Source organism: Brachycentrus maculatus, unplaced genomic scaffold (genome assembly GCF_059751285.1).
Source record: "Brachycentrus maculatus isolate JH-2025_06_01 unplaced genomic scaffold, ASM5975128v1 h1tg000234l, whole genome shotgun sequence".
Classification (NCBI taxonomy): Eukaryota; Metazoa; Arthropoda; class Insecta; order Trichoptera; family Brachycentridae; genus Brachycentrus; species Brachycentrus maculatus.
The window spans coordinates 324,600-352,515 of NW_028280985.1; the positions used below are offsets into that span (position 1 = coordinate 324,600).

Consider the following 27,916-nt stretch of genomic DNA (forward strand, 5'->3'; position numbering starts at 1 on the left):
TTGGAGCAATAAATGACACTAGAATTCGCGATTACTCCTTTATAAATAAAAATAATAAAGCAAGAAATAATGTATATCAATATTTGATAACCAGCATAAACACTGAGTGAATTTTGTTTTGAAACATTGTCTTGCAAGCAAAATAATAATTCATTCAGTTCTGTGCGAAGGACCACTTGGTTTTCCAGTTTTCACTTCAGTGATAGTAGACTCGGTGTAGTTAGCTTGCTAATAAATTATATGTGTATTAGAGTATTTAATTTAAGCATGCTTATTTCAATAAAATGTATACAGGCTAGAGAGCATACTGAATCAGTAGCATGTGTATCCTTACCTTAAGACTACACCTACCAAAAGCGGTGCCTGTAAATTTCAAAATGACAAAATTAATAGGATTTGCGCTAGTCAATCATAAAATCCTGTAATCGCCGTACACATTTCAATACCTATGCCAAGATGCTACCAGATGTTTTTGAACGTAGTCCCGATATAAAGAAATTACAATTTTTATCTTTGCTTCCTTCAAAAATGACAGATTATTTTGACATATCGATAAAAATAAGCCATAAAATCATATTGAGCCGTCCGTATTTTTTCAACGAAGTAATGAAGCAACAGTGATGGATATATCTGCCTGTTGTATATGCCTCTTTGGGAATAAATATGGTTGCTCGGTTTTTGAATCGCAAGACTCTACCAAATATAGTGATCTGATAAAAGAATACACAGGATTGGAATTAGTTGAACATAAACAACCAAAAATTATTTGCAACGAATGCAAAGCAGAGCTAATGGTAGTAATAAAATTTATTGATAAGTGTCGCCTGTTGAAAAATAAACAATTAAAATATGAGATTGATATTCATAAAGATGAAGATTTAAAGCGAGGGGCATTGGGAGCTCCAATAAATGCTATAGAATGCCAGATAAAAGAGGAAATTCCAGACTTATTCGAACATTATGAAGAAAAAATTAATTCTCCCGAATGTCCAAATTACGATTCCAGTTATGAAGAAATTGGGGATTCTAGGTCAAAACAACAAAAATATTTAAAAACCAAACACAATGATCCGCTAAATAAAACAATCAACACGAAAAATACAAGAATTAATATTGTAAAAAAAGTATACAAATGTGATGAATGTAATTTCTCCGCTCCGAGCAGATCGGCATTGTTGAGTCATAGTAGAAAACATACTGGCGAAAAGCCTTACCAATGTCCCACTTGTTACAACTCCTTTGCACTTTACGGGACCCTCAAGAGACACATGGCGAAACATTCAGATTACAAATTCGGTCAAGTCGACTTCATTTGCGATGTCTGCGGGAAATATTGCAATACCAAACCTAATCTTGTCATTCACATGAGAACACACACTAAAGAAAAACCATTCAAATGCCCTCACTGTCCTCTTTCTTTCTCACAATCCAGTACCCGCATCAATCACATCAGGATACACACCGGAGACAAACCGTTCACTTGCGATATATGCGGAAAACCCTTCACATGTCGATCCGGCATGGTCAAGCACAAAACGGTACACACAAATGAAAAGAACTTTAAATGCCACATATGCGGTAAATGTCTCAAATGCAAACGTGCTCTTAAATTGCACATATCAAACATGCACTTGTCTTTAAGGCCTCACATCTGCGAAAAATGTGGCGCAGCTTATAGTCTCCTCTCCAATCTGCAGTGGCACATGAAAGCGCAGCATTCGGGACGGGCGGGAGAGTGCGATCAATGCAAAAGAACATTCACTAACATAGCGCAACATATGAAAATCCACAGTCAAGAGAAGGCGTTTGAATGTGATCACTGTGACAAAAAATTTCCTACTAAACGAAGTTTAACCACACATTTGGTCACCCATCGGGATTCCAATAAATTTCAGTGTCCTCATGACTCGTGCACTGCCGCATTCCGCATGCAATTCAAATTAGATTATCATATTTTGAAAATGCACAACAAATGCCATACTCATGTTTGCAAAATTTGTTCTAGAGGATTTTTCCGCTCATCTGATCTCCTGAAACATGTCAGAGCTAATTGTTGCCACAGATATAAAAAAACACTTGCTATTATTGATTTGAAAAAATAATAATAAACTAAACCAAACATAATATTTTTTTCTTAATTAGAACATAGATAAAAAAAAAAGTTTTATATTGACATTTCTTGGTGGACTTTAGCATTGGCATTTTATATAGTAAAATAACAACTATATAGTTTTTTCCACAAACATTTTATTTGATTAGTGACCGAATTCGTCATTACCAAAATCAAATATACGTAACCCTCGGAAATTCAAAATTTACGATACTATTTAAACAGTAAACCTCGTATATGTAGTTTTTTCTCCATTTATTTTGTTTGACCATTGACTAGGTTTCGTCGTTCATGACATCATCAGACTTGTGATATCAGTAACAACAAAACCCGGTCACTGGTCATATAAAATATATGTAGAAAAAACTTTATAAGTAGTTGTTATTTTATTATACAGATAAAAAAGTCCTGTCGACAATGTAGGTCATTGGTGGATATGTTAAACAGTCATTTAAAAGCACTATACTACCATTTAAAAACAGCATAATGAATAATCACACCACTGATGAAAAGAAGTTGTGAGCGCCCGTGGCGTGAGCACCATACACAACCAAATATAAATGATTTGGGCAGTTGGGTCACCGCGGCCTCTATACAAAATGTATAATCAGAAAAATATACAAAGCAATAAAATACCCATCCCGAGCTTAATATATTATGATTCAATATTGAGAAACCAATAATATAATAGTTGTTACAAAGGCACAAGCCTTTTACAAAGCATAAAAAATAATAGTATCTGAAATTTCATCCGAAATATGAAATAATGTTTTTAAGAAACAAATCTCACATATGAAGAAGAATGTGAAAATCTGGGTATTTACAGGGCTTATGACCTGTCATAGGCTGGTATTTAAACTTTGATAAATAGGACAGTAGAGTAGTTTTTATGTGAATCAAAACATTATCCCTTACCAGTCCAATGCTGAATCTTATTCGACATACATTTTTTCCTCTTAGGTCCCATGTTGGATGTTATTCGACATCTTTTTCCTCATTAGTATTATTTATTTTAAATGCAAGCTTACATTTTTGTCTCACGTATCTATTACAACAGTATGTGGAGCAGGGGACAAATGTTTTTTTCCAATAAGAATGTAACTGTCTACCTAGATTTATATTTTTATTTTGGGGGGACCGGGAAGGGTTAGCAAAAAGTTAAAATCTTGCAGTTCCTAACTCCTTGCATTGCAGCACCTTTCACAGTGTGACAAACATCTGGTTAGATATAGATGTACAATTTTTTTTAAATGATTTATCCATTTATCAGTTCAGCCACCATTACAGAAGCCATCTTTAAGGTGCTATCGTTCAATTTCATGCCTCTCTTATGGTAGATAAAATGTTGGGGAGAGGAAACTATAAGAGGACTGACCCAAAAAACTATTTTGCTTGACCACATTTTTATGCCATACCCAAATCAAGCATGTGACCCAAAGCTCTATCAATCTCAAGACGATTAACCCCCTGTTATATCAGGAATGAGAAACAAGAGGCCAACTCTAACAAACTAAATTTTAAATAATTATTCCGTGAATAAAATTTTAAAAAGCTGTTAATTGTCATATTTTGTCATTTTTGTCCACTAATCAACACATCAAATGCCTATACTAAAATTTGTCAATTTTGAAATAAAAAATAATAAAACGGTAATTTACGTATTTTAATAACATTATACGAGTTTTAGTTAATATTTTTATTTAACGACAGGTTCCATAGTTAAAGCATTTTAAATATAGTCTTCAATTGAGGTCACTGGTGACCTCAATACCTTTTATAGTCTTTATCTTACTTCCCGTATCTCCTAACTGCATCCACATAATTATTGAATTTGTAAAAGGACTATCTACCCACTGGTGAAGATAACTTGAGAAGATTATGAGTTGACAAGGTACAAACCCTGATAACTCATACCACTTAATTTTTGAATCATTGGAAACCTGCCAATGAACCTTTCATAAATGACATGAACAAAATATTCATTAAAAAAAAATACTATGCACAAGGTTATATTTATACATAATTCTTATTAAAATAAAATCTTCTGTACTCTATTTTCTATATTTTTTATTACAACGATTAAATTTGACATGTTCATCAAGATCTGAAGATTGGAAGAATCCTCGTGAACAAATATTGCACGTGTGTGTGTATGGTTTATTGTGTACTTTTGATATATGTAAATCTAACAGATATTGTAAAGCGAATGCGGCAGTACAGGAGTCGTAAAGACAGGGAAATTTGTTAGAATTGCGGTGTCTGATCATGTGACAAGTCAAAGTTCTTTGAATGGCAAATCTCTTGTGGCAGATTTCACATCCGAACGGTTTTTCGCCATTATGTTGTCTCATGTGCTCGGCAATATTGGGATATGATCGTTTACACTGGTCACAGTTTCCTGAGCGTCCCGAGTGTTTGGCCTCGCTATGCTGCTTGAGGTTAGCCGAATTGCTGAAAGCCGCTCCGCACTGATCACAAATATATTGCTTCGGTATGGTGTGCATGAGTTTTATATGGTTTTTGAGTATATGTTTTGTTTTTACAAGTTTTCCACAAATGTGACATTTATAATTTCTGTCGTCCGCATGCGTGGCCAAATGTATTTTGAGATCGTCGCGAGATTTGATTGTTTTCCAACAAACGTGGCAAGATAAACGCTTCTCTCCGTTATGTCGCCTTATATGAGTGCAAAGCCCACTGCTGTGTGCAAACCTCTGAGGGCACTGAGAACATTGGTAAGGTTTCTCTTTAGTGTGTTTTCGCATGTGCACTACCAGATTAGATTTTTTTAGGCAACGCTTTCCGCAAACATCACAAACAAATTCTCTCTTTTGGAGTTTCTCATCAGTATGCAGCCGGGCAACATGCTCTTTTAGAGTACTTTGAAGAGCGAAACTTTTATCACAAGTGGAGCACTGGTAAGGCCTCTCTCCAGTGTGCTTTCTGTTGTGAATTATAAATCGGGATCTGGATTGGATGGTCAAGTTACATGGATCGCATCTGAATATTTCTTTTTCCTTTCTGGCTTTTCGTTTCACCGTCTGTTTTAAATCCATAAATTCTGGTGAATTACGCTTCCTTGCAAATTGTCTCTCTGGCACGGGTTCGTCATCTTCGTAATATTCATCATAGCTTTCACAATCATTTTGTGTTTGGCAATTATCAAATTCTTCCTTCACATGGTCGTTTTTTATCTGGGCACCCCTGATAAGTGAATCATCAAGAGGAATTTCCAATTCTTCCTTTAAAACATCGTCATTAATTTCTTTCTTAAATACTACATTTAAGTTAAAGATTTCTTGTAGTTTATAATTCGATAAGCGACATTTATCAGTAAACCTAACAACTACCATGAGGTCGTCCCTACAATCGTCACAAATAATACTAGGTAGGTTTTCATGCCGAATTAATTGCAATCCAGTGTACTCTTTGATAAGGTCGCTATAGTTTGCACAATTCAGTGATTCGAAAACACAGTTACCGGATTTATCTTCTCCGAGACATACTCGACATGTAGAATTTATTTTATCCGCATTCATTTTTATTTGCAAAAGTATATTATTTTTTTTCTTAATTAAAAATTGTCCCGCTTTGACTCAAAACTTAAAGATAAAAGAATTATTTAGATTTATTGACATTTGACATTTCTATTACAGGAGTGTGTTCAAGAACTAATTACAAGTGTCAAATCACCGATGTCGGTCTCTCTTCCGTCTCTATTATGTGCAAGATTAGTTCTAGAACACATCTCTACCAAACGTCAATCGAAAATCTATGCAAATCTACATGTATCTTTCTTTTTATCTTTGATCTATATGTCAACGTCAAAACAATGTCATCTGTCGATCTGCAATATAGTATTAGTTTTTTATACTACTGTTTATACTACTGCCTCAAATAAAAATGAATAAGGTAAAAATAAATTCCACATGTCGAGTTTGTCTCACAGAAGATAAATCTGGTAACCCTGTTTTCGAATCACTGAATTCTGCAAACTATAGCGACCTTATCAAAGAGTACACTGGATTGGATTTCATTCGACATGACAACCTACCGAGTATTATTTGTGATATTTGTAGGGATGAGCTAATGGTAGTTATAAGATTTACTAATAAATGTCGCCTATCGAATAATAAACTACAAGAAATGTTCAATTTGAATGAAACAATCAATTATTTAAAGGAAGGATTTAAAAATGAAACAATTAATGATTTAAAGGAAGAATTGGAAGTTCCTGCTGATAATTCAGTAATCAAGGGTGCCCAGATTAAAAATAATCATATAAAAGAAGAATTTGATAATTGTAAAGCGCAAAATGAATATGAAAGCAATGATGAATATCATGGAAATGAGGAGCCTGTATCTGAGAGGAAATGCGTAAGAAAGCGTGATTCACCCGAAATTAAAGACTTAAAACAAAGAATGAAACCAAAGGTCAAAAAGGAAAAGGAAGTTTTTAGATGTGAGGCATGCAATTTGACCATCCGATGTAGATCCGCTTTTTTAATGCACAACAGAAAGCATACTGGGGAAAAGCCTTACCAGTGCCCCACTTGTCAGAAGTGCTTCGCTCTTCAAGGTACCCTGAAGGAGCACATTGCCCGACTACATACAGACGAGAAACCTCCAAAAAGAGAGTTTGTTTGTGATGTTTGTGGCAAACGATGTTTTCAAAAATCTAATCTCATAGTGCATATGCGAACACATACTAAAGAGAAGCCATATCAATGTTCCCAGTGCCTTATGAGTTTCACACAAAGTGGATCCCTGTCGTCTCATATAAGGCTACATAATGGAGAGAAGCGAATATCCTGCCACATGTGTGGGAAACGCTTCAAGTCTCACAACGATCATAAAATTCACATGATTACACACGCAGATGACAAAAGACACGAATGCCACATTTGTGGAAGGCTTGTAAAATCAAAACATATTCTCAAAAACCATATAAGGATCATGCACACTATACCAAAGCAATATATTTGCGATCAGTGCGGAGCGGCTTTCAGCAATTCAGTCAACCTAAAACAGCATATTGAAGCCAAACACTCGGAGCGTTCAGGAAATTGTGACTCATGTAAACGATCATACTCTAATATTGCTGAGCACATGAGACAACACAATGGTGAAAAACCATTTGAATGCGAAATCTGCCACAAAAAATTTACAATTCAAAGATCTTTAACGTGTCACATGATCAGACACCGCAATTCCAACAAATATCAGTGTTCTAATGACTCCTGTACTGCCACATACCCTGTGCAATATCTGTTAGATTTACACATATCAAAAGTGCATAATAAGCCATACACTCATGTATGTGATCTTTGTTCTCGAGGATTTTTCCAATCTTCGGATCTATCCAAACACATGAAAGCTAATCGGTGCAATAAAAAATATAAAAAAAATAGAATTAAGAAGATTTCATTACAGTAAGAAAAATCTTATGATTTTGAAATGTTATGTATTATAAAAAGTTAAATATTTTACCTTGTAAATAAAATCTTTCAATTGCATTTTTTTTTGTAGTCGATCTCTCTTTATGCACCGCACATACCCCTTTTTCATCCTGCCTTGTATCAAAATTGTGTTTTGATTTATATATAAATAATATATATATATTTATATATATATATATATATATATATATATATATATATATATATATATATATATATATATATATATATATATATATATATATATATATATATATATATATATATATATATATATATATATATATATATATATATATATATATATATATATATATATATATATATATATATATATATATATATATATATATATATATATATATATATATATATATATATATATATATATATATATATATATATATATATATATATATATATATATATATATATATATATATATATATATATATATATATATATATATATATATATATATATATATAGATAAAGAATATTGAAACAAATTAATGAGTGTAATAGAAGAAGTGGAAGATCGAAAAACTTAATACATGTTCAAATCTTTCAGATAGTTGGGCGTTGTCAAATCAGGAGTTGGAATATAAGCGGGAATGTATGAGGGGATGCATGAATGTGGAAGTGGCAAAAATTGTTTGCGGAAGACAAATTGATATGGCGTTCAATAATGCAAATAACACATATTTTGGAATATTTTTCGCTCGAAAAAATAACGACCGGATGCTTGTTAATACTTTCCAAATCTTGATACCTCATTATTGAATATTTCAGCTTCATTTACCTCCCTTAAACTTATATTCATGTAAAACAACTCACTATAATACTTTCCTTACTAACAGGATTTATAATACTATAAATTTAATATAACAAAAGTGAAATAAAAAAATATTACTTGGCACTCTTTAGAACACTCTTAAAGGGTGAAAAGCTATAAAGAAGAAAATCGTATTCCCGTAGAATTTACGCATTCGAATTTCCGAAAGCGAAAAGCGCCTGTTTGCGTAAGATTGTACAATATTAATTAGTCTGTGGATGTATCGTAGTTAATCTGTGGAATAAATGTCAACTGTCAACTGCGTCGGCGATGTTTTGTAGCTGTCAGCACTGTCAGTAGCTGTTTTGTGATTTGGAGAAAAATATTAAATACTTTCTCAAATAAAAATGAATGCAGATAAAATAAATTCCACATGTCGAGTATGCCTCGCAGATGATAAATCTGGTAACTCTGTTTTTGAATCACTGAATTCTGCAAACTACAGCGACCTCATTAAAGAATACACTGGATTGGATTTAATTCGACATGACAACCTACCATGTATTATTTGTGATGGTTGTACATATGAACTTATGGTGGTTGTTAGATTTATTGATAAATGTAGACTGTCGAATAAAAAATTCCGAGAATTCTTAATTTTAAAAGAAGAAACAAGTGATGATACTATAAAGGAAAAAGACATTCCTCATAGTTTGTTGACTGAAGATGACCGAATAATAAATGATAAAATAAAAGTCGAATCTGACTACTGCCAGTCTTTCAATGAATCTGTAAACTATGATGAATATTATGGAGGGCATTTACCAGAGAGAATGTATGAAAAGTTACTCGAGTCCAATGAATTGAAAGATTTACAACAAAGAAAGAAACCAATGTTCAAAAGAGAAAAACAAATATACAGATGTGAAATATGCAATTTAAACATTTCATGTAGATCCAATTTTCTAATCCACAACAGGAAGCATACGGGAGAGAGGCCTTACCAGTGTCCTACCTGTCAGAAGTGCTTCACTCGTCAAAGTACCCTGAAGGAGCACATTGCCAGACTACATGCAGATGAGAAACTTAAAAGGAAATTTGTTTGTGATATTTGCGGAGAACGCTGCTTCCAGAAAAGCAACCTCATAGTGCACATGCGAAAACATACTAAAGAAAAACCATATCAATGTCCCCAGTGCCCTTTGAGCTTTGCACACAGCGGAACCCTCTATTCTCATATAAAACTTCATAATGGAGTAAAGCGAATATCTTGCCACATATGCAGAAAACACTTCAAGTCGCGCGATGATCTCAAAGTACACTTGGTCACGCATGCGGATGACAAAAGACACGAATGCAATATTTGTGGAAGGCTTGTGAAATCAAAACGTATTCTCCAAAATCACATAAGGATCATGCACACTATACCGAAACAGCATATTTGCGATAAATGCGGAGGGGCTTTTAGCAGTTCGGCTAACCTCAAGCAGCATATCGAAGCCAAGCACTCGGGACGGTCTGGAAACTGTGACCAGTGTAGACGAACATACTATAATATCGCCGAGCACATGAGACTACATAACGGTGAAAAACCATTTGAATGTGAAATCTGCCACAAGAGGTTTACAATCCAGAGAGCTTTAACTTGTCACATGATCAGACATCGCAATTCAAATAAGTTTCCATGTCCTCATGACTCCTGTACCGCTACGTACCCCCTGCAATATAGATTAGATGTTCATATATCAAAAGTACATAATAAACCGTTCACTCACATATGCAACGTTTGTTCTCGAGGATTCTTCCAATCTTCCGATCTTGATGAGCACTTGAAAGCTAATCGCTGTAATAAAAAATATAAAAAAAGTTTAACTATGAAGATTTCAGTATAGTAAGAAGAATCTAATGCTTTTATATAATTCTTCGTTTAATGTTTGTTCATATAAATAAAACTTTTCAAACTAAATTTTTATTTCTTGAATGTTTTTCGCAGATACTTTATGAACTTTATAAAATGAAACAACTTTGTTTTAACCACTTTTTTGTTATTAGTACACTTTTACCTACCGGTTTCAACAAGAACCTTGTCATCATCAGGGTTTATTAAATTCTAAAACATTAAAATACTCATAATTAATTACAAACATTCCCTTACCAAAAACTAAATTCTAAATGTTATTGTGCATTGCGAAGCAACTCCAAATAACAACTAATGGAATCACACACCGCGCACACATACGTAAAGTGGAGAACACAAAAAAACCCACTGCGGAATTTTTCTTTCTAGGAACAGAAATTGGAAAAATCAAAAATATTTTTTTCTTTTCTATATGTAGTTCCTTAAATTAGAGAATGTAGATGATGGAGCAAATGTTCCTTTGTACCCTACATTGATTATGTTACTTTTCTAATACTGCTTGATAAAATAATACAATTTGTAAATTTATACAACAAAGCAAATGCAATTCAAGATTTTTTTATAAATGTCTCACGGAATTGAAGCAATTTATGGGAAGGTAATTTGGAAATCTTTGAGCATTCCATTTTGAATATCCATTCCACTTGATTTACTATACTTAATGACTTTTATTTGTACAAACACTTTCCCAGATATTTCTTAAACTTTTAAGAAATATGTTAGTTAGGAATTGCTAGTTTTGATGCTTATTTTGAGTTTTCCATTAAAAATCAATGATTTTCATTCATTTATTTATGGATTTGGCGTGCAATTTGTAGAACTCCATTTTAATTTATGTATTTATTTTTAATCAAACAGATTTTTTGAGTCTACTAAGTTGTATTTTTTTAACAAAAACAGTAGGACCGTCAGTCCATCCGATCTTCACATTCATTTGAAAATGCCATAACTAGATGAAACAATTATCGCAATATTAATTTTTATGTGTTTTTGTTAATAAAATACAACATAGTAGACTCAAAAAATCTGTGTTTGATTTAAAATTAATACATAGATTTTCATTCATTTGACTTCCACTTTGAGTCCTCGCCAACTCAAAAGTTAAATATTCTTAATAAATCCTCCACCCGGTTTAAAAAAATCTTTCAATAGAGATTTTTACACATCCTTGTCGAGAGCCGTCTAAAAACGTTTCGTACAAACTATAAGTAAAACTATTATTGAATAATAATATAAGTTAAACTTATTACTGATTTTACACTCTAATATTTATTTGATATTACCCTGGACTGTTCCCTGAAGCGCAAGAGTGACCTTGTCTTCATGTAAGTAACGATCCAGATAACACTGCGTCAATATGATGTGGTGCCCTATGCACCATTGGGTGCAGATAGGGGTAAGAAGTAAAATAAGTAAAAAGCGGGAGCTGACAAAATTGTGCGCATACAAATTTGTAGCGGAGTGCAGAAAACTTATAATCTTGGGACGAATATATGTACCAGTTGAGTATTGCTTGTTGTTAGATTTCAGTTGGCTTGGCCATGTACTCCGCATGCCTCCTGAGAGCCTTAATCAAGCTTGCCTCTTTTACAAGGCATCAGGTTCGCGCCGCCCAGGACGACCACTGCTGACAATTCGTCGGCAGTTCTCGTCAGAACTTCGAGACGCAGATCTGACTTGGGAGGATGCAAGGGAGCTGGCAGCCGACAGAAAAGCCTGGAGACAGTTTGTGAATTCCATATGCTCCACCTAGAGAGCGGATATGGTTAATAATAATATTGTTAGATGTTGAAGAATCTGCTTAAGAATTCTACCTGCCGATTCTTAGAATTTATATTGAAGGGACTCGAGGATTGCAAAAAAAAACAAACATTTGCAGTGCAAATGAATTATATCTACTATAAGGGCAAATATTTGGTTGATAAATATTTATTACGGGGCTCGGGTATCGGTAATAATAACTCGTAATTAGGATGCAATCGGTTTATTCGACAGGTCGCTATAACAGTACAAGGACAAGTGTGTGCAGTCTCCCCTGCATCAATCTCATAAGGGTATATATAACGTAAACAATGCCCGCGTACACCCCCCCGCCCTGCCCTTAGCGGGTGCTTGGGGTCATTGTTCAAGTTGCTAGAATTATTGCGGATTTACATATTATTGATAATACAGTAAAACCTCAATATAATGGACTAATTGCGGAGAGAGGTATCCGTTGAAGCCAAAAGTCCGTTTTATAAAATAGATTATATTTTTAGTCATATTTAAAATAAATAAATTTTAGTCTAATTTAATAAATTTTTTCTAGTTTAATAAATTTTATATTATTTTTTGACATCTCATCAAAGATGAAGAAGAATATGGAAGTCTGGGCATTTACGGGGCTGACGACCGTCATAGGCTGGTTTAAGTTTCTGCTTAATAAAAAGCTTCTTTACATCTCACCAATAGATGTCTCTAGTGAAGTTCTAGTGATTCAAGAACAAGGTTTCTAAATTGGTTCATATATATAGAACTTCCAAGAATTTGAGTAATGTGGTTGTCAATAATGGGTAGAATTGGTGAATGTTACACGTGTGTAAAGTGATCACTGAAACCAGCCTATGACGGTTGTCAGCCCCGTAAATGCCCAGACTTCCATATTCTTCTTCATCTTTGATGAGATGTCAAAAAATAATATGAAAATAACTCCTGTAATTGGAGATAATCCAGATTTTGTGAACAAGTATTTGGACACACTCAAAATGTTGTAATAAATTTTAGTCGAGCGGAACGGCATTATGTCTCAAATTCTAGTGCTGGACATATGACGTGATTATCATGGCAGCTAAAAATTATTTGCATGCACACTTGAATAAGGAAGTTTTTTATTTTTTTTTACATTTGACCTGATTTTTGTCCATTATATCCGAAGTTCAGCAAATAGAGGTCCGTTATATCGAGGTTTTGTTGTATTTTGTTTTTTAATTTGTTAAGTAACTATGGGATACTGTTTCTCTCCAAATGCCTTGTTTATTCATTTTTTGTGGTTGTTTTTCAATTTTACCATTTTTTTAAAACCCTAAGCACTGCATCATAATAATGCAGTGTTTTATTGATCATTACCGTATGAAAGAAAGGTGATCAGCCCTTCGCTTCAGGTACCAGTCCAGGGTAATAATATTGATTAAATATTAGAGTGAAAAACCATTTTTATTTACTTATTACCCCCCTGGGAATCGAACCCGGGACCTCCAGTACAGTGGCCGAGCGTGCTAAGCATTACACTACGAAGGCAGACAAAAATAAAGAAAGTTATTTAATAAGATAACCTATGATTGGTGAAAATAACGTAAGTGTTTTATGAACTATTTTTTTCATTATATTTTTGATATTTTTTTTATTTTGTTATATGACTCCCTGAAATGCCTCAAAATATAAATGAAAGTGGTAATAAGTTTTTTGTATTATTCTGTGTTCCATACATACATAAATTGCGTAATGAGACACACTCATGTGCAAATTTCGCAAGGTACTTTACACAAAGTAAAATGTTTTGAGAGGTATCACACATTGAAAAATTATTTATCCTTTTTTTTATAACTTACTGAAAAATTATGATGATAATCTTTACAAAAATTAATTTCTAATGCTTAAGTTTTTTTATTTCATAATTTTCTGTATTTTACCTATATATTTTTTAGTGAGCTAAAAAAAAACAAAATGTTTATCACATAATACATGAATAATTCTTTCATTTCAATATAACCTTTACTTCAAAAGATATAGATATTTTACACGGAACCTGATTTTATGCGCAAAAATAATTTATTTTAAAATTTGGCGTGAAAACACCCCATAAGTGAGTTAACATAACCCTTTTAAACTTGCCGGACAAAGTGATGTAGAAAAAACGTTCAGAATTTTCTGAAACTCAACAATGTTTATAGTGACAATAAAATGAAAGATTAAAAAAAAGTAAATCCAGTTTCAAAACTTTTTATTTGTGTAAAAATATTTTAAGTTTTATGGAATAATATTCTACCGCAAGATAAATCTTCTATAATGAAATCTTCTTCGTAACTCTATTATTTTTATATTTCTTAATACAACGATTAGATTTCAAGTGTTCAGCAAGATCTGATGATTGAAAGAATCCCCGAGCACAAACATTACATATATGAGTATATTTATTGTGTATTTTTGATATATGTAAATCTAACAGATATTGCAGGGGGTACGCTGCAGTACAAGAGTCATGAAGACATTTAAATTTATCAGAATTGCGGTGTCTGGATAAGTGTGCGTTTAAAGCTCTTTGAATTGTAAAACTTCTGTGACATATCTCGCATTCAAATGGTTTTTCACCATTGTGTTGTCTCATGTGCTCGGCGATGTTATAGTACGATCGTTTACACTGATCGCAGTTTCCTGAACGTCCCGAGTGCTTGGCTTCACTGTGCTGCTTCAGATTAGCCGAGCTAGTAAAACCCGCTCCGCACTTATCACAAATATGCTGCTTCGGTAAAGTGTGCATTATCCTTATGTGGTTTTTGAGAATGTGTTTTGACTTTACAAGCGTTCCGCAAATAAGGCATTTATGGCTTTTTTCATTGGCGTGCGTAACCAAGTGTATTTTGAGATCTTCGCGAGACTTGAAACGTTTCCTGCAAACGTGGCAAGATATTCGCTTCACACCGTTGTGTAGCTTTATGTGAGAAGATAGTGATCCGCTTTGTGTGAAGCTCAGAGGGCACAGGACACATTGGAAAGGCTTCTCCTTAGTGTGTGTTCGCATGTGCTGTACAAGATTGGATTTTTTGAAAAAGTTTTTTCCGCAAACATCGCAAACAAAGTCTTTTTTTTGGAGTTTCTCTTCCGTGTGTAGTCGGGCAATGTGCTCCTTCAGGGTCCCTTGAAGAGCAAAGCACTTCTGACAAGTGGGGCACTGGTAGGGTCGCTCGCCAGTGTGCTTTCTGTTGTGGATTAAAAAACGTGATCTCGATGGAATGCTCAAATTGCACGGCTCGCACCTAAATACTTGTTTATCTTTTTTAACTTCAGTTTTCTTTTTCTGATTATCTTTAAGTTCGAACGGCTCACGATCTCTTGCATATTTACTCTCCAACAAAGGCTGCTCATCCTCATAATATATATTATAGCTTTCATGGTCATTTTGTACCCCACTGTTGATAAATTCTTCCTTTATATGGTCGTCTTTTACTTGGTCATCCCCCGCTAGAGAATCATTGAGAGGGAATTCCACTTCTTCCTTTAAAACTTCGTCATTTATTTCTTTTTTGAATACAACATTTAAATTGAAGAATTCTTGCAGTTTATTATTCGACAGGCGACATTTATCAATGAAACAAACTACTATCTTTAGCTCATCAATGCAGTCGTCACAAATAATACTAGGTAAGTTGTCATGTCGAATTAATTCCAATCCTGTGTATTCTTTGATGAGGTCGTTATAGTTGGCGGAATCCAGTGATTCAAATATGGAGTTTCCGGATTTATCTTCCGCAAGACATACTCGGCATGTGGAATTTATTTTATCCGTATTCATTTTTATTCAAACAAGTATATTTAAAAAATCAGAAGCAAAAATTTACTACAAAATATCGTCGACATGGGTTGATATAAAAAATTGACTTCGTTTTTGACAGTTCTTTTGACATAAATTCCAAAGATTATAAATACGATGCATAGATAATTTGACATTTTTATCAGAAGAGTGTGTTCGAAAAATATATATCATATGATCAACTTACAAAACATTCAAGTCCCAACAACAAAAAGTCACTAGTTTTGTAAATTTTTGCGTGGCCAAAATAAATTTTGTAAAAAAAAGTGACGCAGGCGTCCTCCAGGAATTCTCCAGTTACAATGTACCAATGTATGAACATGACCGGAAGAAATGATTTTTTCAACTAAGTATGCCTACTCTTTAAAAAAAATGAGAGTCAAGTTGTAGCAGGGCGGGCTCGAACTACAAAACTCGTGAACAGAAATACGCAACATTATTTTGGTCTGCAACCCAATTCCATTTACTTACTAGATAAACTAATGTATAGTAATAAACTGTGAGACAATCCAAATCCCTTGCTCCAGACAATGACAAAGCAGACAGCGATGATTACATGCTAGGTTGACCCTCATTGATCGGCATTTTTAGTAAAAACTGCTTACAGTTTTTAAAAATATGTTATGAATTAGTATTTATTATTTCTCTTTATTATTTTTGTAATACGGTAATTGGGAACAAAAATATGTAATCTTTATATGTAAGCCAATGCTCATCAGCAAATATCCGATGGTTAAAAAATATTGTGCAAAACATAAAAATAAATATCCACAATTTTACAAATCTTTAAGCTAAATCTTCAAATAATTTAACCACAAAATCTTTAATGATCACAATGAGTGATCATTATAACATTCATATTATTGATTAATGTTGGAAACTTATGAACTTGAAAACTAAATGAACAACTATTTATGAATACTATCTAGTACTTGTATTTCTACATTCCTATATTTCTCAAACTTCGCATAAAGCAAACAATAAAGAATACGAATTTAAGAGTTTAATTTACATGGAAAAAATATTGTATAATAGGAAACATATCAAAATAAGAAAGGCTTCATGATTTTATTTTCTATATTTTTTATTACAGCGATTAGCTTTCAAATGTTCGTCAAGATCTGAAGATTGGAAGAATCCTCGTGAACAAATGATACACACGTGACTGTATGGTTTATTATGTACTTTTGATACATGTAAATCTAATAGATATTGGAGATAGTATGCGGCGGTACAGGTATCATAAGGACACCGATATTTATTAGAATTGCGGTGTCTGGATAGGTGTGCATTTAAAATCCTTTGGACAGTATATCTCTTATGACAAATTTCGCATTCAAATGGCTTTTCACCATTGTGTAGTTTCATGTGTTCAGCAATATTATAATACGATCGTTTACACTGTTCACAATTTCCAGAACGTCCCGAGTGCTTGGCTTCGATATGTTGCTTAAGGTTAGCCGAACTGGAGAAAGCAGCACCACATTTATCACAAATGTGCTGCTTCGGTATAGTGTGCATGATCTTTATGTGGTTTTTGAGAATATATTTTGTTTTTACAAGTTTTCCACAAATGTGGCACTTGTGCCGTTTGTCATCTGCATGTGTGGCCAAGTGTATTTTGCGGTCTTCAAGGGACTTGAAGCGTTTTCCACATAGCTTACAAGATATTCGCTTCTCGCCGTTGTGTATCTTTATATGAGAATAGAGGGTTCCGCTTTGTGTAAAGCTCAGATGGCACTGGGAACATTGGTACGGTTTCTCTTTAGTATGTGTTCGCATGTGCTGTACAAGGTTGGATTTTTTAAAGAAATTTTTCCCGCATGCGTCACAAACAAACTCTTTTTTCTGGAGTTTCTCATCCGTGTGTAGTCTGGCAACGTGCTCCTTCAGGGTCCCTTGAAGAGCGAAACATTTCTGACAAGTGGGGCACCGATAAGGTCTCTCCCCAGTATGCTTCCTGTTGTGGATTAAAAAACCAGATCTCGATGGAACAGTCAAATTACATAGCTCACATCTAAATACTTGTTTTTCCTTTTTTAATTTTGATATCTTTCTTTGTTTTTTATCTTTAAATTCGGATAACTTCCGCCTTCTATATTTTCCATCCATTTTAGATTTCTCATCCACATAATATTCATCGTAGCTTTCATGTTCATTTTGTACACTACAGTTGTCAAATTCATCTTTAATTTGGTCGTTTTTTACATGGAGATCCCTAATAAAAGAATCGTCAAGAGGTATTTCTACTTCTTCTTTCAAAATGTCATCATTAATTTCTTTTTTAAATACAACATTTAAGTTAAAGATTTCTTGCAATTTATTATTCGATAGACGACATTTATCCGTAAATCTAACGACTACTATTAGCTCATCCCTACAATCTTTACAAATAATACTTGGCAGGTTATCATGTCGAATCAATTCCAATCCAGTGTATTCTTTGATAAGGTCGCTGTAATTTGCAGAATTCAGTGATTCGAAAACAGAGTTACCAGATTTATCTTCTATTAGGCATATACGACACGTACAGTTTATTTTATTCATATTCATTTTTATTTAATACGTTTAAAAATATTTTTTTTTAAAAACTAGAATATATTGTTAACTCCATTGACACATTGTTTTGTTTGGTTTTGACATTGACGTTTTGACGCATAGATCAAATATTATGTGTAGTGATTTTTTGACGTTTCCAAAAGCGGAATATGTTCGTAAATGATAAACCAAACGCTTGCGCTTTCTGACGCTATCATTAGTACCTACCTACAATCACGTTGTTGAGATTAGTAGGCTCTTTTGAAAACTTACTCTGGCACAACTTTAAATCTATTTTTAAAAAGCTTACAAAAATAGTTTGCAATTTGAATACATGCGTAAAAAATAAGGAAAGAAATGTAGAGGGGACTAATGATTTTGTAAAAAATATTAATCGGTTTATCACAATTTTGTTCCTATGAACGACAATTTAAAATTTCTGTAAAAAAAAATCTGTAAAAATAAATTTAAACATTATAGTAAAATAATACACATGCCTTTATTATGACCCTTCTGGTAATCTCAACATTGACAAAGAAGTATATTGAAGTGAGAATATGGAATTACGGGCATTTACAGGGCTTACGATCTGTCATTGGCTGGTTAAAGTGGCCACTTTTTTTGCACTGTGTGACATTTACCATTCTGTCCATAATTAACAATCACATTAAAATTTCAAAATGTTGTACACTGAAAACATCGTTTACATTTTGAAGTAAAATTTCGTCTGCAATATTCATTGTTAAAATTTGTATGTTAGGAGAAACCTTCATGAGATGTATGTAAGATTCTTTCCCAAAGTTTTTTACATACCCTAGTTAGTCTCCTAAGAAGCTTGAAAATAACATTTTTAATTTTATTATACTTATTCATAATATTTTTGTGTCAAAATTTATATTTTATATATTAAAAGCATGGTTAACTTTGCGGTAATATAATACTCTCCTTATCGTTCATCGTTGACTTTGTGTAATACCACTTAAAACTTATGTTCACAAATGCTGAATTTTCTGCATTAGAAGCTATTTAAACTATAAAAAAGTATATCAAGATGAGAATATGGATCTGTGCAACATTGGTCAGCAAAAATGATTTATGTAATTCGTTTTTCTAAACATTCTGCTTGGTGAGAATCAGGATTTTGGACCTTTTGCAAAGAACAAACATGCTTATTTCCAAACATCATTGGAGTACATTTTAAAATTATTTTCAATGCTAATTTTACTTATTTTCTTAGGGATAAAACTTGGATCTTGTTCTATTACTAATAACCAGCCAAGAGAGCAATCAAAATATAAATCACACCTACTAGTTTCCTGCCTTTAAAGAAAACCAAATCAATTATGTCACCTGGAGAGAAGACCTGTAATGCTGACCAAACGAGTTATCTTTTCACCATGACAATGTGAAATTCATGTGTACACAACAACAGTATATAATAGACAATGGAAATCCAAGAACACCACAGCAATTTCAAGTGCCTAAAACGCCAGCTCTCATTTTTCTGTCCTACTACTAACAAAAGCAGAGAATTTCGGAGACACCACCATGTCGAGCCGCAGAAAGGCTGTTGCTCAAGAGGGGGCACCCTCATAGAATATCTGGCTACCAATGTGTTGGAGTTGGCCGGCAACATCACCAGGGACAACAAGAAGATCATGATCACCACTAGCCATCTGCACTTGGTCATCCACAATAACGAGGAGCTTTGTTAAGCTGCTCCCCTCCCTTTCCACAGATTCATCCAATTTAAGTTTTTCTTTAATATTTTTTTTGGCTATCATACTACATATGATATTGTCAACCTTCACCTCTTCCTACATCATAAAGAAAATCTTCAAATAAACAAACTCAAATGATAGTGTCAATATAGTATGTTAAAGGCTTTTATAATTTTTCAAAAATAAAAAGTGAGAACAGCTTTGAATTATCATTGGGAGAAGTACATTAAATTTCAATAAGAATATATTCCTACCTCTATTCTACGACATTTATTTCTTGGGACTGTCCAGCCAACTCCCAAGTATGTTTTTCGTTTATTTTTATTTTATAACAAAAATCATTTAAAAATAACAATAAGAAAAGGTCTTAAAACCCCTTGATGTTTTAATAACGGTTTTTGTAAAATATACACTAATCTAAATCATAGTTAAATCCAATTAAAAAATATGTAATAAACATATTTTGTCTACATTAATGCGTGAATTAATCAATAAGAAAATGTAGTTGACGCTACATATCCAGAACACAGTGCAACAAATACACCTGTATGGCAGAATAAAAAAAGAAGAAACCTGGTGTAGGTACATCTAAAGATCAAGAGTAAATGAACATTCACTCCATCATCCGCATTTTCTAATTTATTTGTTAAATAGTATTTTTTATTGCCGTTTTAACGGTTTATATTTACATGGATATATATTTTTTAAAACAGGGAAAGTAAAATAAAGAAAACTTTATGATGTTATTTTCTATATTTTTTATTACAACGATTAGCTTTTAAGTGTTTAGCAAGATCTGAAGATTGGAAAAATCCTCGAGAACAAACATTACACAAGTGAGTGTATGGTTTATTGTGTACTTTTAATATATGTAAATCTAATCGATATTGTAGGGGGTATGCGGCTGTACAGGAGTCATGAGGACACTGGAATTTATTTGAATTGCGGTGTCTGATCATGTGTCCTGTTAAAGTTCTTTGAATTGTAAATCTTCTGTGACAGATTTCACATTCAAATGGTTTTTCTCCATTGTGTAGTCTCATGTGCTCGGCGATATTAGAGTATGATCGTTTGCACTCGTCGCAGGTTCCTGAACGTCCAGAATGTTTGGCTTCGATGTGCTGTTTTAGGTTAGCCGAATTTGTAAAAGCTGCTCCACATTTATCGCAAATATGCTGCTTCGGTATAGTGTGCATGATCCTTATGTGGTTTTTAAGAATTTGTTTTGATTTCACAAGTCGATCACAAATATGGCATTTATAGTTTCTCTCATTCGTGTGTGCGATCATGTGCCTTTTGAGATCATCACGCGATTTGAAGCGCTTCTGACATACGTGGCAAGATATTCGTTTCTCGCCATAATGCAGCTTTATATGAGACGATAAGGATCCACTTTGTGCAAAGCTCAGAGGACACTGGGGACATTGGTATGGCTTTTCTTTAGTATGTGTTCGCATATGCACTACGAGATCAGATTTTTTAAAGAAATTTTTCCCACATGCGTCACAAACATACTCTTTTCTCTGAAGATTCTCATCCGTATGTAGTCTAGCAATGTGCTCCTTTAGGGTCCCTTGAAGAGCGAAGCATTTCTGACAAGTGGAGCATTGATAAGGCTTCTCTCCTGTATGCTTCCTATTGTGCACTAAATAAGCAGATCTACAAGGGATTGTCAAATTGCATACCTCACATCTGAATACTTCTTTTTCCTTTTTGATTTTACTTTTTTTATTCTGTTTAAAATCCTTAAATTTGTGTTTGGTCAGTGCCAGCTTCCTTACATATTTTTCCTCTGCCACAATTTCATCATATCCACAATCATCATCATACTTGAAGGACTCAGAGTCATCATATTCCACCTTTATCTGGTAGCTTTTTATTTGACCATCTCTAGTGAATGAACAGTCAAGTGGAACCTCTTCTTTTATAACTTCATTGTTTGTTTCTTCCTTCAATTGAATATTTGAATTGAAGATTTCTTGAAGTTTATTATTAGATAGACGACATTTATCAGTAAATCTAACAACTACCATTAGCTCATCCGTGCAAAAATTACAAATAATATTCGGCAGGTTGTCATGTCGAAGCAATTCCAATCCAGTGTACTCTTTAATGAGATCACTATAGTTTGCAGAATTCAATGATTCAAAAACAGAGTTACCAGATTTATCTTCTCCAAGGCATATTCGACATGTGGAATTTATTTTATCGATATTCATGTTTAATTCATTGAGAATTTAATTATTTTGTTTATTAAATCAGCAACGACAGCAGACCCGCTATTGACATATTGACACATATTTTGTTGTTTTGACGTACACACTGAGATTTTCATAGATTATTTGACGTTTATAAAAAAGGGGTGTGTTCCAGAATAAATCTCTTTCCCTCAGCAAACATTTTTAATAAAATATATTTATCTGAATCAATTCGATAATACGTTTTTTGATTTTCGATAAATAAAATTTACATGATAATTCTCAGTAATATATTGGAGACTAAGATATGCGTATTTAAATACTTACGCTGAAATGTTGATCGAACAGCGCTAAAAGAAAAAACGTTCACCGGATTAAATTCTCGAACACGCTCCTAAAATAGAAACGTCAAAAGTTAAAATATGTGTCAACATAGAATGTTTTGTGATTGTTGATGAAAATTAAATGCTCAAATAAAAATGAATATGGATAAAATAAACTGTACGTGTCGGGTATGCCTAACAGAAGATAAATCTGGTAACTCTGTTTTCCAATCTCTAGATTCGGCAACCTACAGCGACCTCATCAAAGAGTATATTGGATTAGAATTAATTCAACATGAAAACCTACCGAGTATTATTTGTAACGATTGTACGGATGAGCTCATGGTAGTTATTAAATTTACCGATAAATGTCGTTTATCGAACGATAAGCTGCAAGAAATCATAAATTTAAATGTTTTACTTAAAGAAGAAACGAATAGTGATATTATAAAGGAAGAGGACATTCCTCTCTGTAGTCTGTTTATCAGAAATGGTCAGATGAAAAACGACCAAATAAAGGTCGAATTTGACAACTTGGAGTCATTCAACGAACCTGAAAGCTATGATGACTACACAGATGAAGAAGTTGTGCCGAAAAGGAAATACGCAAGACTCAAGAAGCGTAAATCTTCCAAGCATAAATTTAAAAGCTTAAAACAAAAAATCAACTACAAAGCCAAAAAGGAAAAAGAAGTATTTAGATGTGAGGTGTGCAATTTGACTATTCCTTGTAGATCCGCTTATTTAGTCCACAACAGGAAGCATACTGGAGAGAAGCCTTTCCAATGCCCCACTTGTCAGAAGTGCTTCGCTCTTCAGGGGACCCTGAAGGAGCATATTGCCCGACTACACACGGATGAGAAACTCCAGAAAAGAGAGTATGTTTGTGATGTTTGCGGAAAGAGTTGTTTTAAGAAAGCCGATCTCGTAGTGCACATGCGAATACATACTAAAGAGAAACCCTACCAGTGTCCCCAGTGCCCTCTGAGCTTCGCGCAAAGCGGAGCACTCTCTTCTCATATAAGGCTACATAACGGAGATAAGCGAGTAGCTTGTCACGTATGCGGGAAACGATTCATGTCTCACTCCGCTCTCAAAAGGCACATGATCGCGCACACGGACGAGAGAAACTATAAATGCCACATCTGCGAGAAACCTCTTAAATCGAGATACGTTCTCAAAAACCACATACGGATCATGCACACAATACCCAAGCAACATATTTGTGATAAATGCGGGACAGCTTTCAACAATATAGCTAATCTTAGGCATCACATCGAAGCCAAGCATTCGGAACGTTCGGGAAACTGCGACCAATGTAAACGACCATACTCTAATATCGCCGAGCACATGAGATTACACAATGGCGAAAAGCCATTTGAATGCGAAATCTGCCACAGGAGATTCACAATTCAAAGGAGTTTAACCGGACACTTGATCAGACACCGCAATTCTAATAAATTCCCGTGTCCTCACGACTCCTGTGCCGCCGCATACTCCCAGCAATTTAGATTAGATTTACACGTTTTGAAAATTCACAACAAGCACTACACCCACGTTTGTGATGTGTGTTCTCGAGGATTTTTCAGATCATCAGATCTCGCTAAACACTTGAAAGCTAATTGCTGTAAAAAATATAAAAAGTAAAATGTTTCAGTATTTCATTAGAGTACATTTTGTCCGCCTCTGTAGTGTAATGGTCAGCACACTAGGCTACCATGCTGGAGGTCCCAAATTCGATTCCCAAGAGGGTCAAAATAAATATTAGTGATTTTTCAGTCTAATATTTATTTAATATGACCCTGGACTGGTCGGAAGCGGAAGGCTGATCACCTTTCCTTCGTGTATTTAACGATCAAGATAACACTGCTTCTATACGATGCAGTGCCCTATGCACCATTGGGTGCGGATAAGGGTTAGAAGAAGACATTCTGTACATATGTAAAAAAATTATCAAATATCATCAGGCATCTATATCATCATCTCTGTTACTATAAAGTTGGCAATTCAAAGTTTTCCCTTTTTTAATGACGCTGATGATATTTAGTACTGAAACATCACTTTTTAAATATACTCAGACCTCTCTTTCATTTTATTCTTTGTCGGAACCTCATGGCTGAAGTACCGTGACCGTAACATTCTCAAAAACCATGACAAATTTTCAATACAGCACTCTTCCATTTGACAGAAGAATGCTCATATGGATACTGCCAAAATACATATCATTAGTAAAACATGTAAAGATTAATTTATTACTTCATTGTCAAAATTCAAATTGATAAAAGGAAAATCTTTTGAAGATATTTTTTTCTGGTTGGTTTACTGGTGAAAGGGTACTTTATTTTATAGGTTTGGGATTTTTATCCCTTTGGTTTGCAATAAATTGTACAAAATAAAATGTTTAATATATACTTAAAAATGAATCAAAATAAACATTCTGTATATAAGAACTAATCCTCGTTTTATATTAAATTCCTAACTCTATCCACTTTGTAAAATTACCTTTGTAGTACTATGACAGCAATGATTCATCTGGTAATTTACTTTAAGGACTACCCTAATCGTAAATATACTCACTGTGCAAAAATGGTGAATGCCATAAAATGGGATTGCCTTTGTTTGGTAATCACACTACGGGGAGGTAATGAATCTTCAGCTTTAGGTGCAAGTCCAGGGGGATATTAAATAAATATTTGAGTGCACTTATATTTACTAAGACCCCCCCCCTAGAAATCAAACCCGGGATCTTCAGCATGACCGCCAACGCACCAACCACTTTACTATTATTTAAAATACTATATGACCATTTAAAATACTATATGACATGAAATGAATAAACAAGCCATATACAAAGAACAGTGGTGGTTGTTATATACAAACAAGTACAAATGATCAGGCGGGGGGGATCATTGATGATATAAAAAATGTATAGTCGGATAATGAAAGAAAACAATAAATAAATTTTGTATATTAAAAGCATTGATAACTTTGTGGTATGGTAATATAACACTCTCCTTACCATCCATTGTTTACTTTGTGTAATACCACTTATTTTTTTAAACAATAAATTGCCCTTTCTTTTTCCCCACAGAATTGGATGGTTAAATCAACCTGCCATTTTACTTTGATTTAAGTCAGTGTGTAGCAATTTACTGTCAGAATCTGAAAATAAGTGTACTGGAGAACATTTTGAACTATCAAACATTTCTTTTCATGAAGAGTCCAACCCTGATTTATCCCTCAGCGCCTGTCCTAAGTATGGATATGGGATTAAAAAAGATTAAATACACAGAACATTTTTTTTAATGTATGACTTTTCAATGTACATTTTTTTAAATTCACAATTACATTGAGAGACTAGATACATGTAGTTCTTAGACTAATCTAGAGCTTAAACTATCTTATTTTTATGCAGACTTCAATAAGATTAATAATAATAATAATTCATTTTGGTAATAAATAATTCAATACCCTTTATTATTCCAACAAAGAAATCACTCAATTTCAATATTTTGCATATAATTAATTTGTGAATCTATGTTGAAATTATTCCTGTATCTTAATTTCTCACAGACTTTAATATCACAATTTTTTGTTGTAAATTTTATCATTTATTTTATTTTTGGATCTAGACAAGCGAGTTCTCTTCTTCTTCTTTTATGGCCTTTTGTCTCTGTTCTAGCTAGTATCGAGTTATATTTTTATTTACACTTTTTAAATTTGAATTAAAAATATTAGTATTCCTATCAGTAGTGTTAGTTTTATTAATATTTTTTTTGCGAATAGAAATTGTAATGAATGAACTACTTGATGGACAACGTTGGACAGTATATTTGTGATTTTTTGTAAGAGTGATAATATGAGGCGTAGGACTGTAGAGATAAGTATGGAGTTCGTGTCTGGTTAGGGGGGGACTGTGTTGGAGAAAGCAACTCCGCTAGATCCAGATGGAGACTGTGCAATTGGGAAATAAAGAAGTAAGGGGTAAATATATGTTTGAGGTTTGGGAGGTAGGTATGCCTCTCAACTTCGACTTTTTTCCACTGTCTTTTTGAAGGATGTATGAAAGAGTGTACGGCCGTCTTTGGTTTGGATGTAGAAGTGGGATTTTTAGATGCCATTTCTGCATAGAAACTGTGGCTTTATTAAACATTTTAGATGCTTCCTTATTGGAAATGTTCTTATCAGCCATTGAGAGTTTAATATTCTATTGCCTGCTTAGTTCCAGGCATGACTTGCTAATGGCAGAGTGAGTTCCTGAACAATTGAGGCATTTAAACACTTCAGCTGCTACATTGAAAGTGTCCCCATTATGTGAGGACCCGCATTTATAGCAGCGTGCGAGGGATCTACATACAGTCTTCGTATTTCCAAATCTACAGCACTTGTAGCACTGAATCTTCGGGAACACAGAGCTCTACGGGAAGGAGTACATTGAAAAAATAAATATAAGAAGAAAGTGATTTTGAGTTGAAAGTCAAGACAACTGTGCTGAAGGGTTTCCACTCAACCATTTCCCCTGTTCTCGATCTGTAATTTAGTCGAGCCTTAAGAACCATACTGAATCCTCGAGGAACCTCAGCATTCTCCACAATGTCTTGTTCGGACTAATGCGAAGGGATACCTTTGGTAACTCCCTGCTTTGTGATTTGGTAAGTTGTTGGAATTGGCTTCCTTCGCCGTTTTGAACTCCAATGAAACACAGTTGTGGCTGACGAATTGAATTCCGTTCCAGGCCATTGAATATTGTTCCTGTGGTGAAAACGACCAAAGTCAATGTTATACAGGTTGGTTGCGGTTTCACCATCAGCCTGGAATTTTGTAACATGCACAATGTATGGAGCACGGTTCATTCCATTGTACAAGCAGATAATGGGGCTTTTGTTTGTGTAGCTGTGAGCGTGTTTATAGGTAAGTTTAGTATGGGGTTAGGAATTGACTCAATAGGGAGATCAACAATAATATTATGTGGATCAGGACTTTTATGAATGATATGATCTGAGTCAGAACTCGAATTCCTCTTACTATGTTTGTTTAGTTTTTGTTTTTTATGACATGATATTGGGATGAAGTATGACGCATCCGGGACAGACTCCATTGTTCCTTGAGAGGAATCTGATCCTTCATCCGAAAGGTCCGGAGGTTTCTCCGTATCACTCATCTTTTAAAAACGAAATATGAGTAGTAGTGATTTTAATAGAAATTTAAAAAAATTAATAAATTTAAAAAAATAATGAGAATTTTGTTACCTTGATTGTGGGGAGAGAATACATGGGAAAAAATAACAGCATGTGCTTATTGTAAAAAA

The 27,916-nt window shown here is 33.8% G+C and overlaps 8 protein-coding genes across 8 annotated transcripts; 4 read left to right on the forward strand and 4 right to left on the reverse strand.

Annotated features, from left to right (window-relative positions):
* Positions 1-545: 545 nt before the first annotated feature.
* LOC148306629 (uncharacterized) lies at positions 546-2,124 on the forward strand. Its single transcript, XM_088264618.1, has one exon. It carries the CDS (start codon positions 621-623, stop codon positions 2,100-2,102), a length of 1,482 nt encoding a protein of 493 aa, XP_088120744.1. The 5' UTR covers positions 546-620; the 3' UTR covers positions 2,103-2,124.
* Positions 2,125-4,043: 1,919 nt separating this feature from the next.
* Positions 4,044-5,736, reverse strand: LOC148306630 (zinc finger protein 711-like). The gene has a single exon (XM_088264615.1). It carries the CDS (start codon positions 5,647-5,649, stop codon positions 4,162-4,164), a length of 1,488 nt encoding a protein of 495 aa, XP_088120741.1. The 5' UTR covers positions 5,650-5,736; the 3' UTR covers positions 4,044-4,161.
* A 173-nt stretch (positions 5,737-5,909) lies between these two features.
* LOC148306631 (uncharacterized) lies at positions 5,910-7,626 on the forward strand. The gene has a single exon (XM_088264610.1). The coding sequence runs from the start codon at positions 6,014-6,016 to the stop codon at positions 7,544-7,546; it is 1,533 nt and encodes a 510-aa protein (XP_088120736.1). The 5' UTR covers positions 5,910-6,013; the 3' UTR covers positions 7,547-7,626.
* A 1,086-nt stretch (positions 7,627-8,712) lies between these two features.
* LOC148306632 (zinc finger protein 711-like) lies at positions 8,713-10,310 on the forward strand. Its single transcript, XM_088264617.1, has one exon. The coding sequence runs from the start codon at positions 8,752-8,754 to the stop codon at positions 10,234-10,236; it is 1,485 nt and encodes a 494-aa protein (XP_088120743.1). The 5' UTR covers positions 8,713-8,751; the 3' UTR covers positions 10,237-10,310.
* A 3,882-nt stretch (positions 10,311-14,192) lies between these two features.
* LOC148306633 (zinc finger Y-chromosomal protein 1-like) lies at positions 14,193-15,948 on the reverse strand. The gene has a single exon (XM_088264614.1). The coding sequence runs from the start codon at positions 15,808-15,810 to the stop codon at positions 14,302-14,304; it is 1,509 nt and encodes a 502-aa protein (XP_088120740.1). The 5' UTR covers positions 15,811-15,948; the 3' UTR covers positions 14,193-14,301.
* Positions 15,949-16,826: 878 nt separating this feature from the next.
* LOC148306634 (zinc finger protein 711-like) lies at positions 16,827-18,558 on the reverse strand. Its single transcript, XM_088264616.1, has one exon. It carries the CDS (start codon positions 18,379-18,381, stop codon positions 16,897-16,899), a length of 1,485 nt encoding a protein of 494 aa, XP_088120742.1. The 5' UTR covers positions 18,382-18,558; the 3' UTR covers positions 16,827-16,896.
* A 2,257-nt stretch (positions 18,559-20,815) lies between these two features.
* LOC148306635 (zinc finger Y-chromosomal protein 1-like) lies at positions 20,816-22,408 on the reverse strand. Its single transcript, XM_088264620.1, has one exon. It carries the CDS (start codon positions 22,304-22,306, stop codon positions 20,831-20,833), a length of 1,476 nt encoding a protein of 491 aa, XP_088120746.1. The 5' UTR covers positions 22,307-22,408; the 3' UTR covers positions 20,816-20,830.
* Positions 22,409-22,692: 284 nt separating this feature from the next.
* On the forward strand, positions 22,693-25,062 carry LOC148306636 (zinc finger Y-chromosomal protein-like). Its single transcript, XM_088264621.1, has one exon. It carries the CDS (start codon positions 22,765-22,767, stop codon positions 24,253-24,255), a length of 1,491 nt encoding a protein of 496 aa, XP_088120747.1. The 5' UTR covers positions 22,693-22,764; the 3' UTR covers positions 24,256-25,062.
* Positions 25,063-27,916: the final 2,854 nt, after the last annotated feature.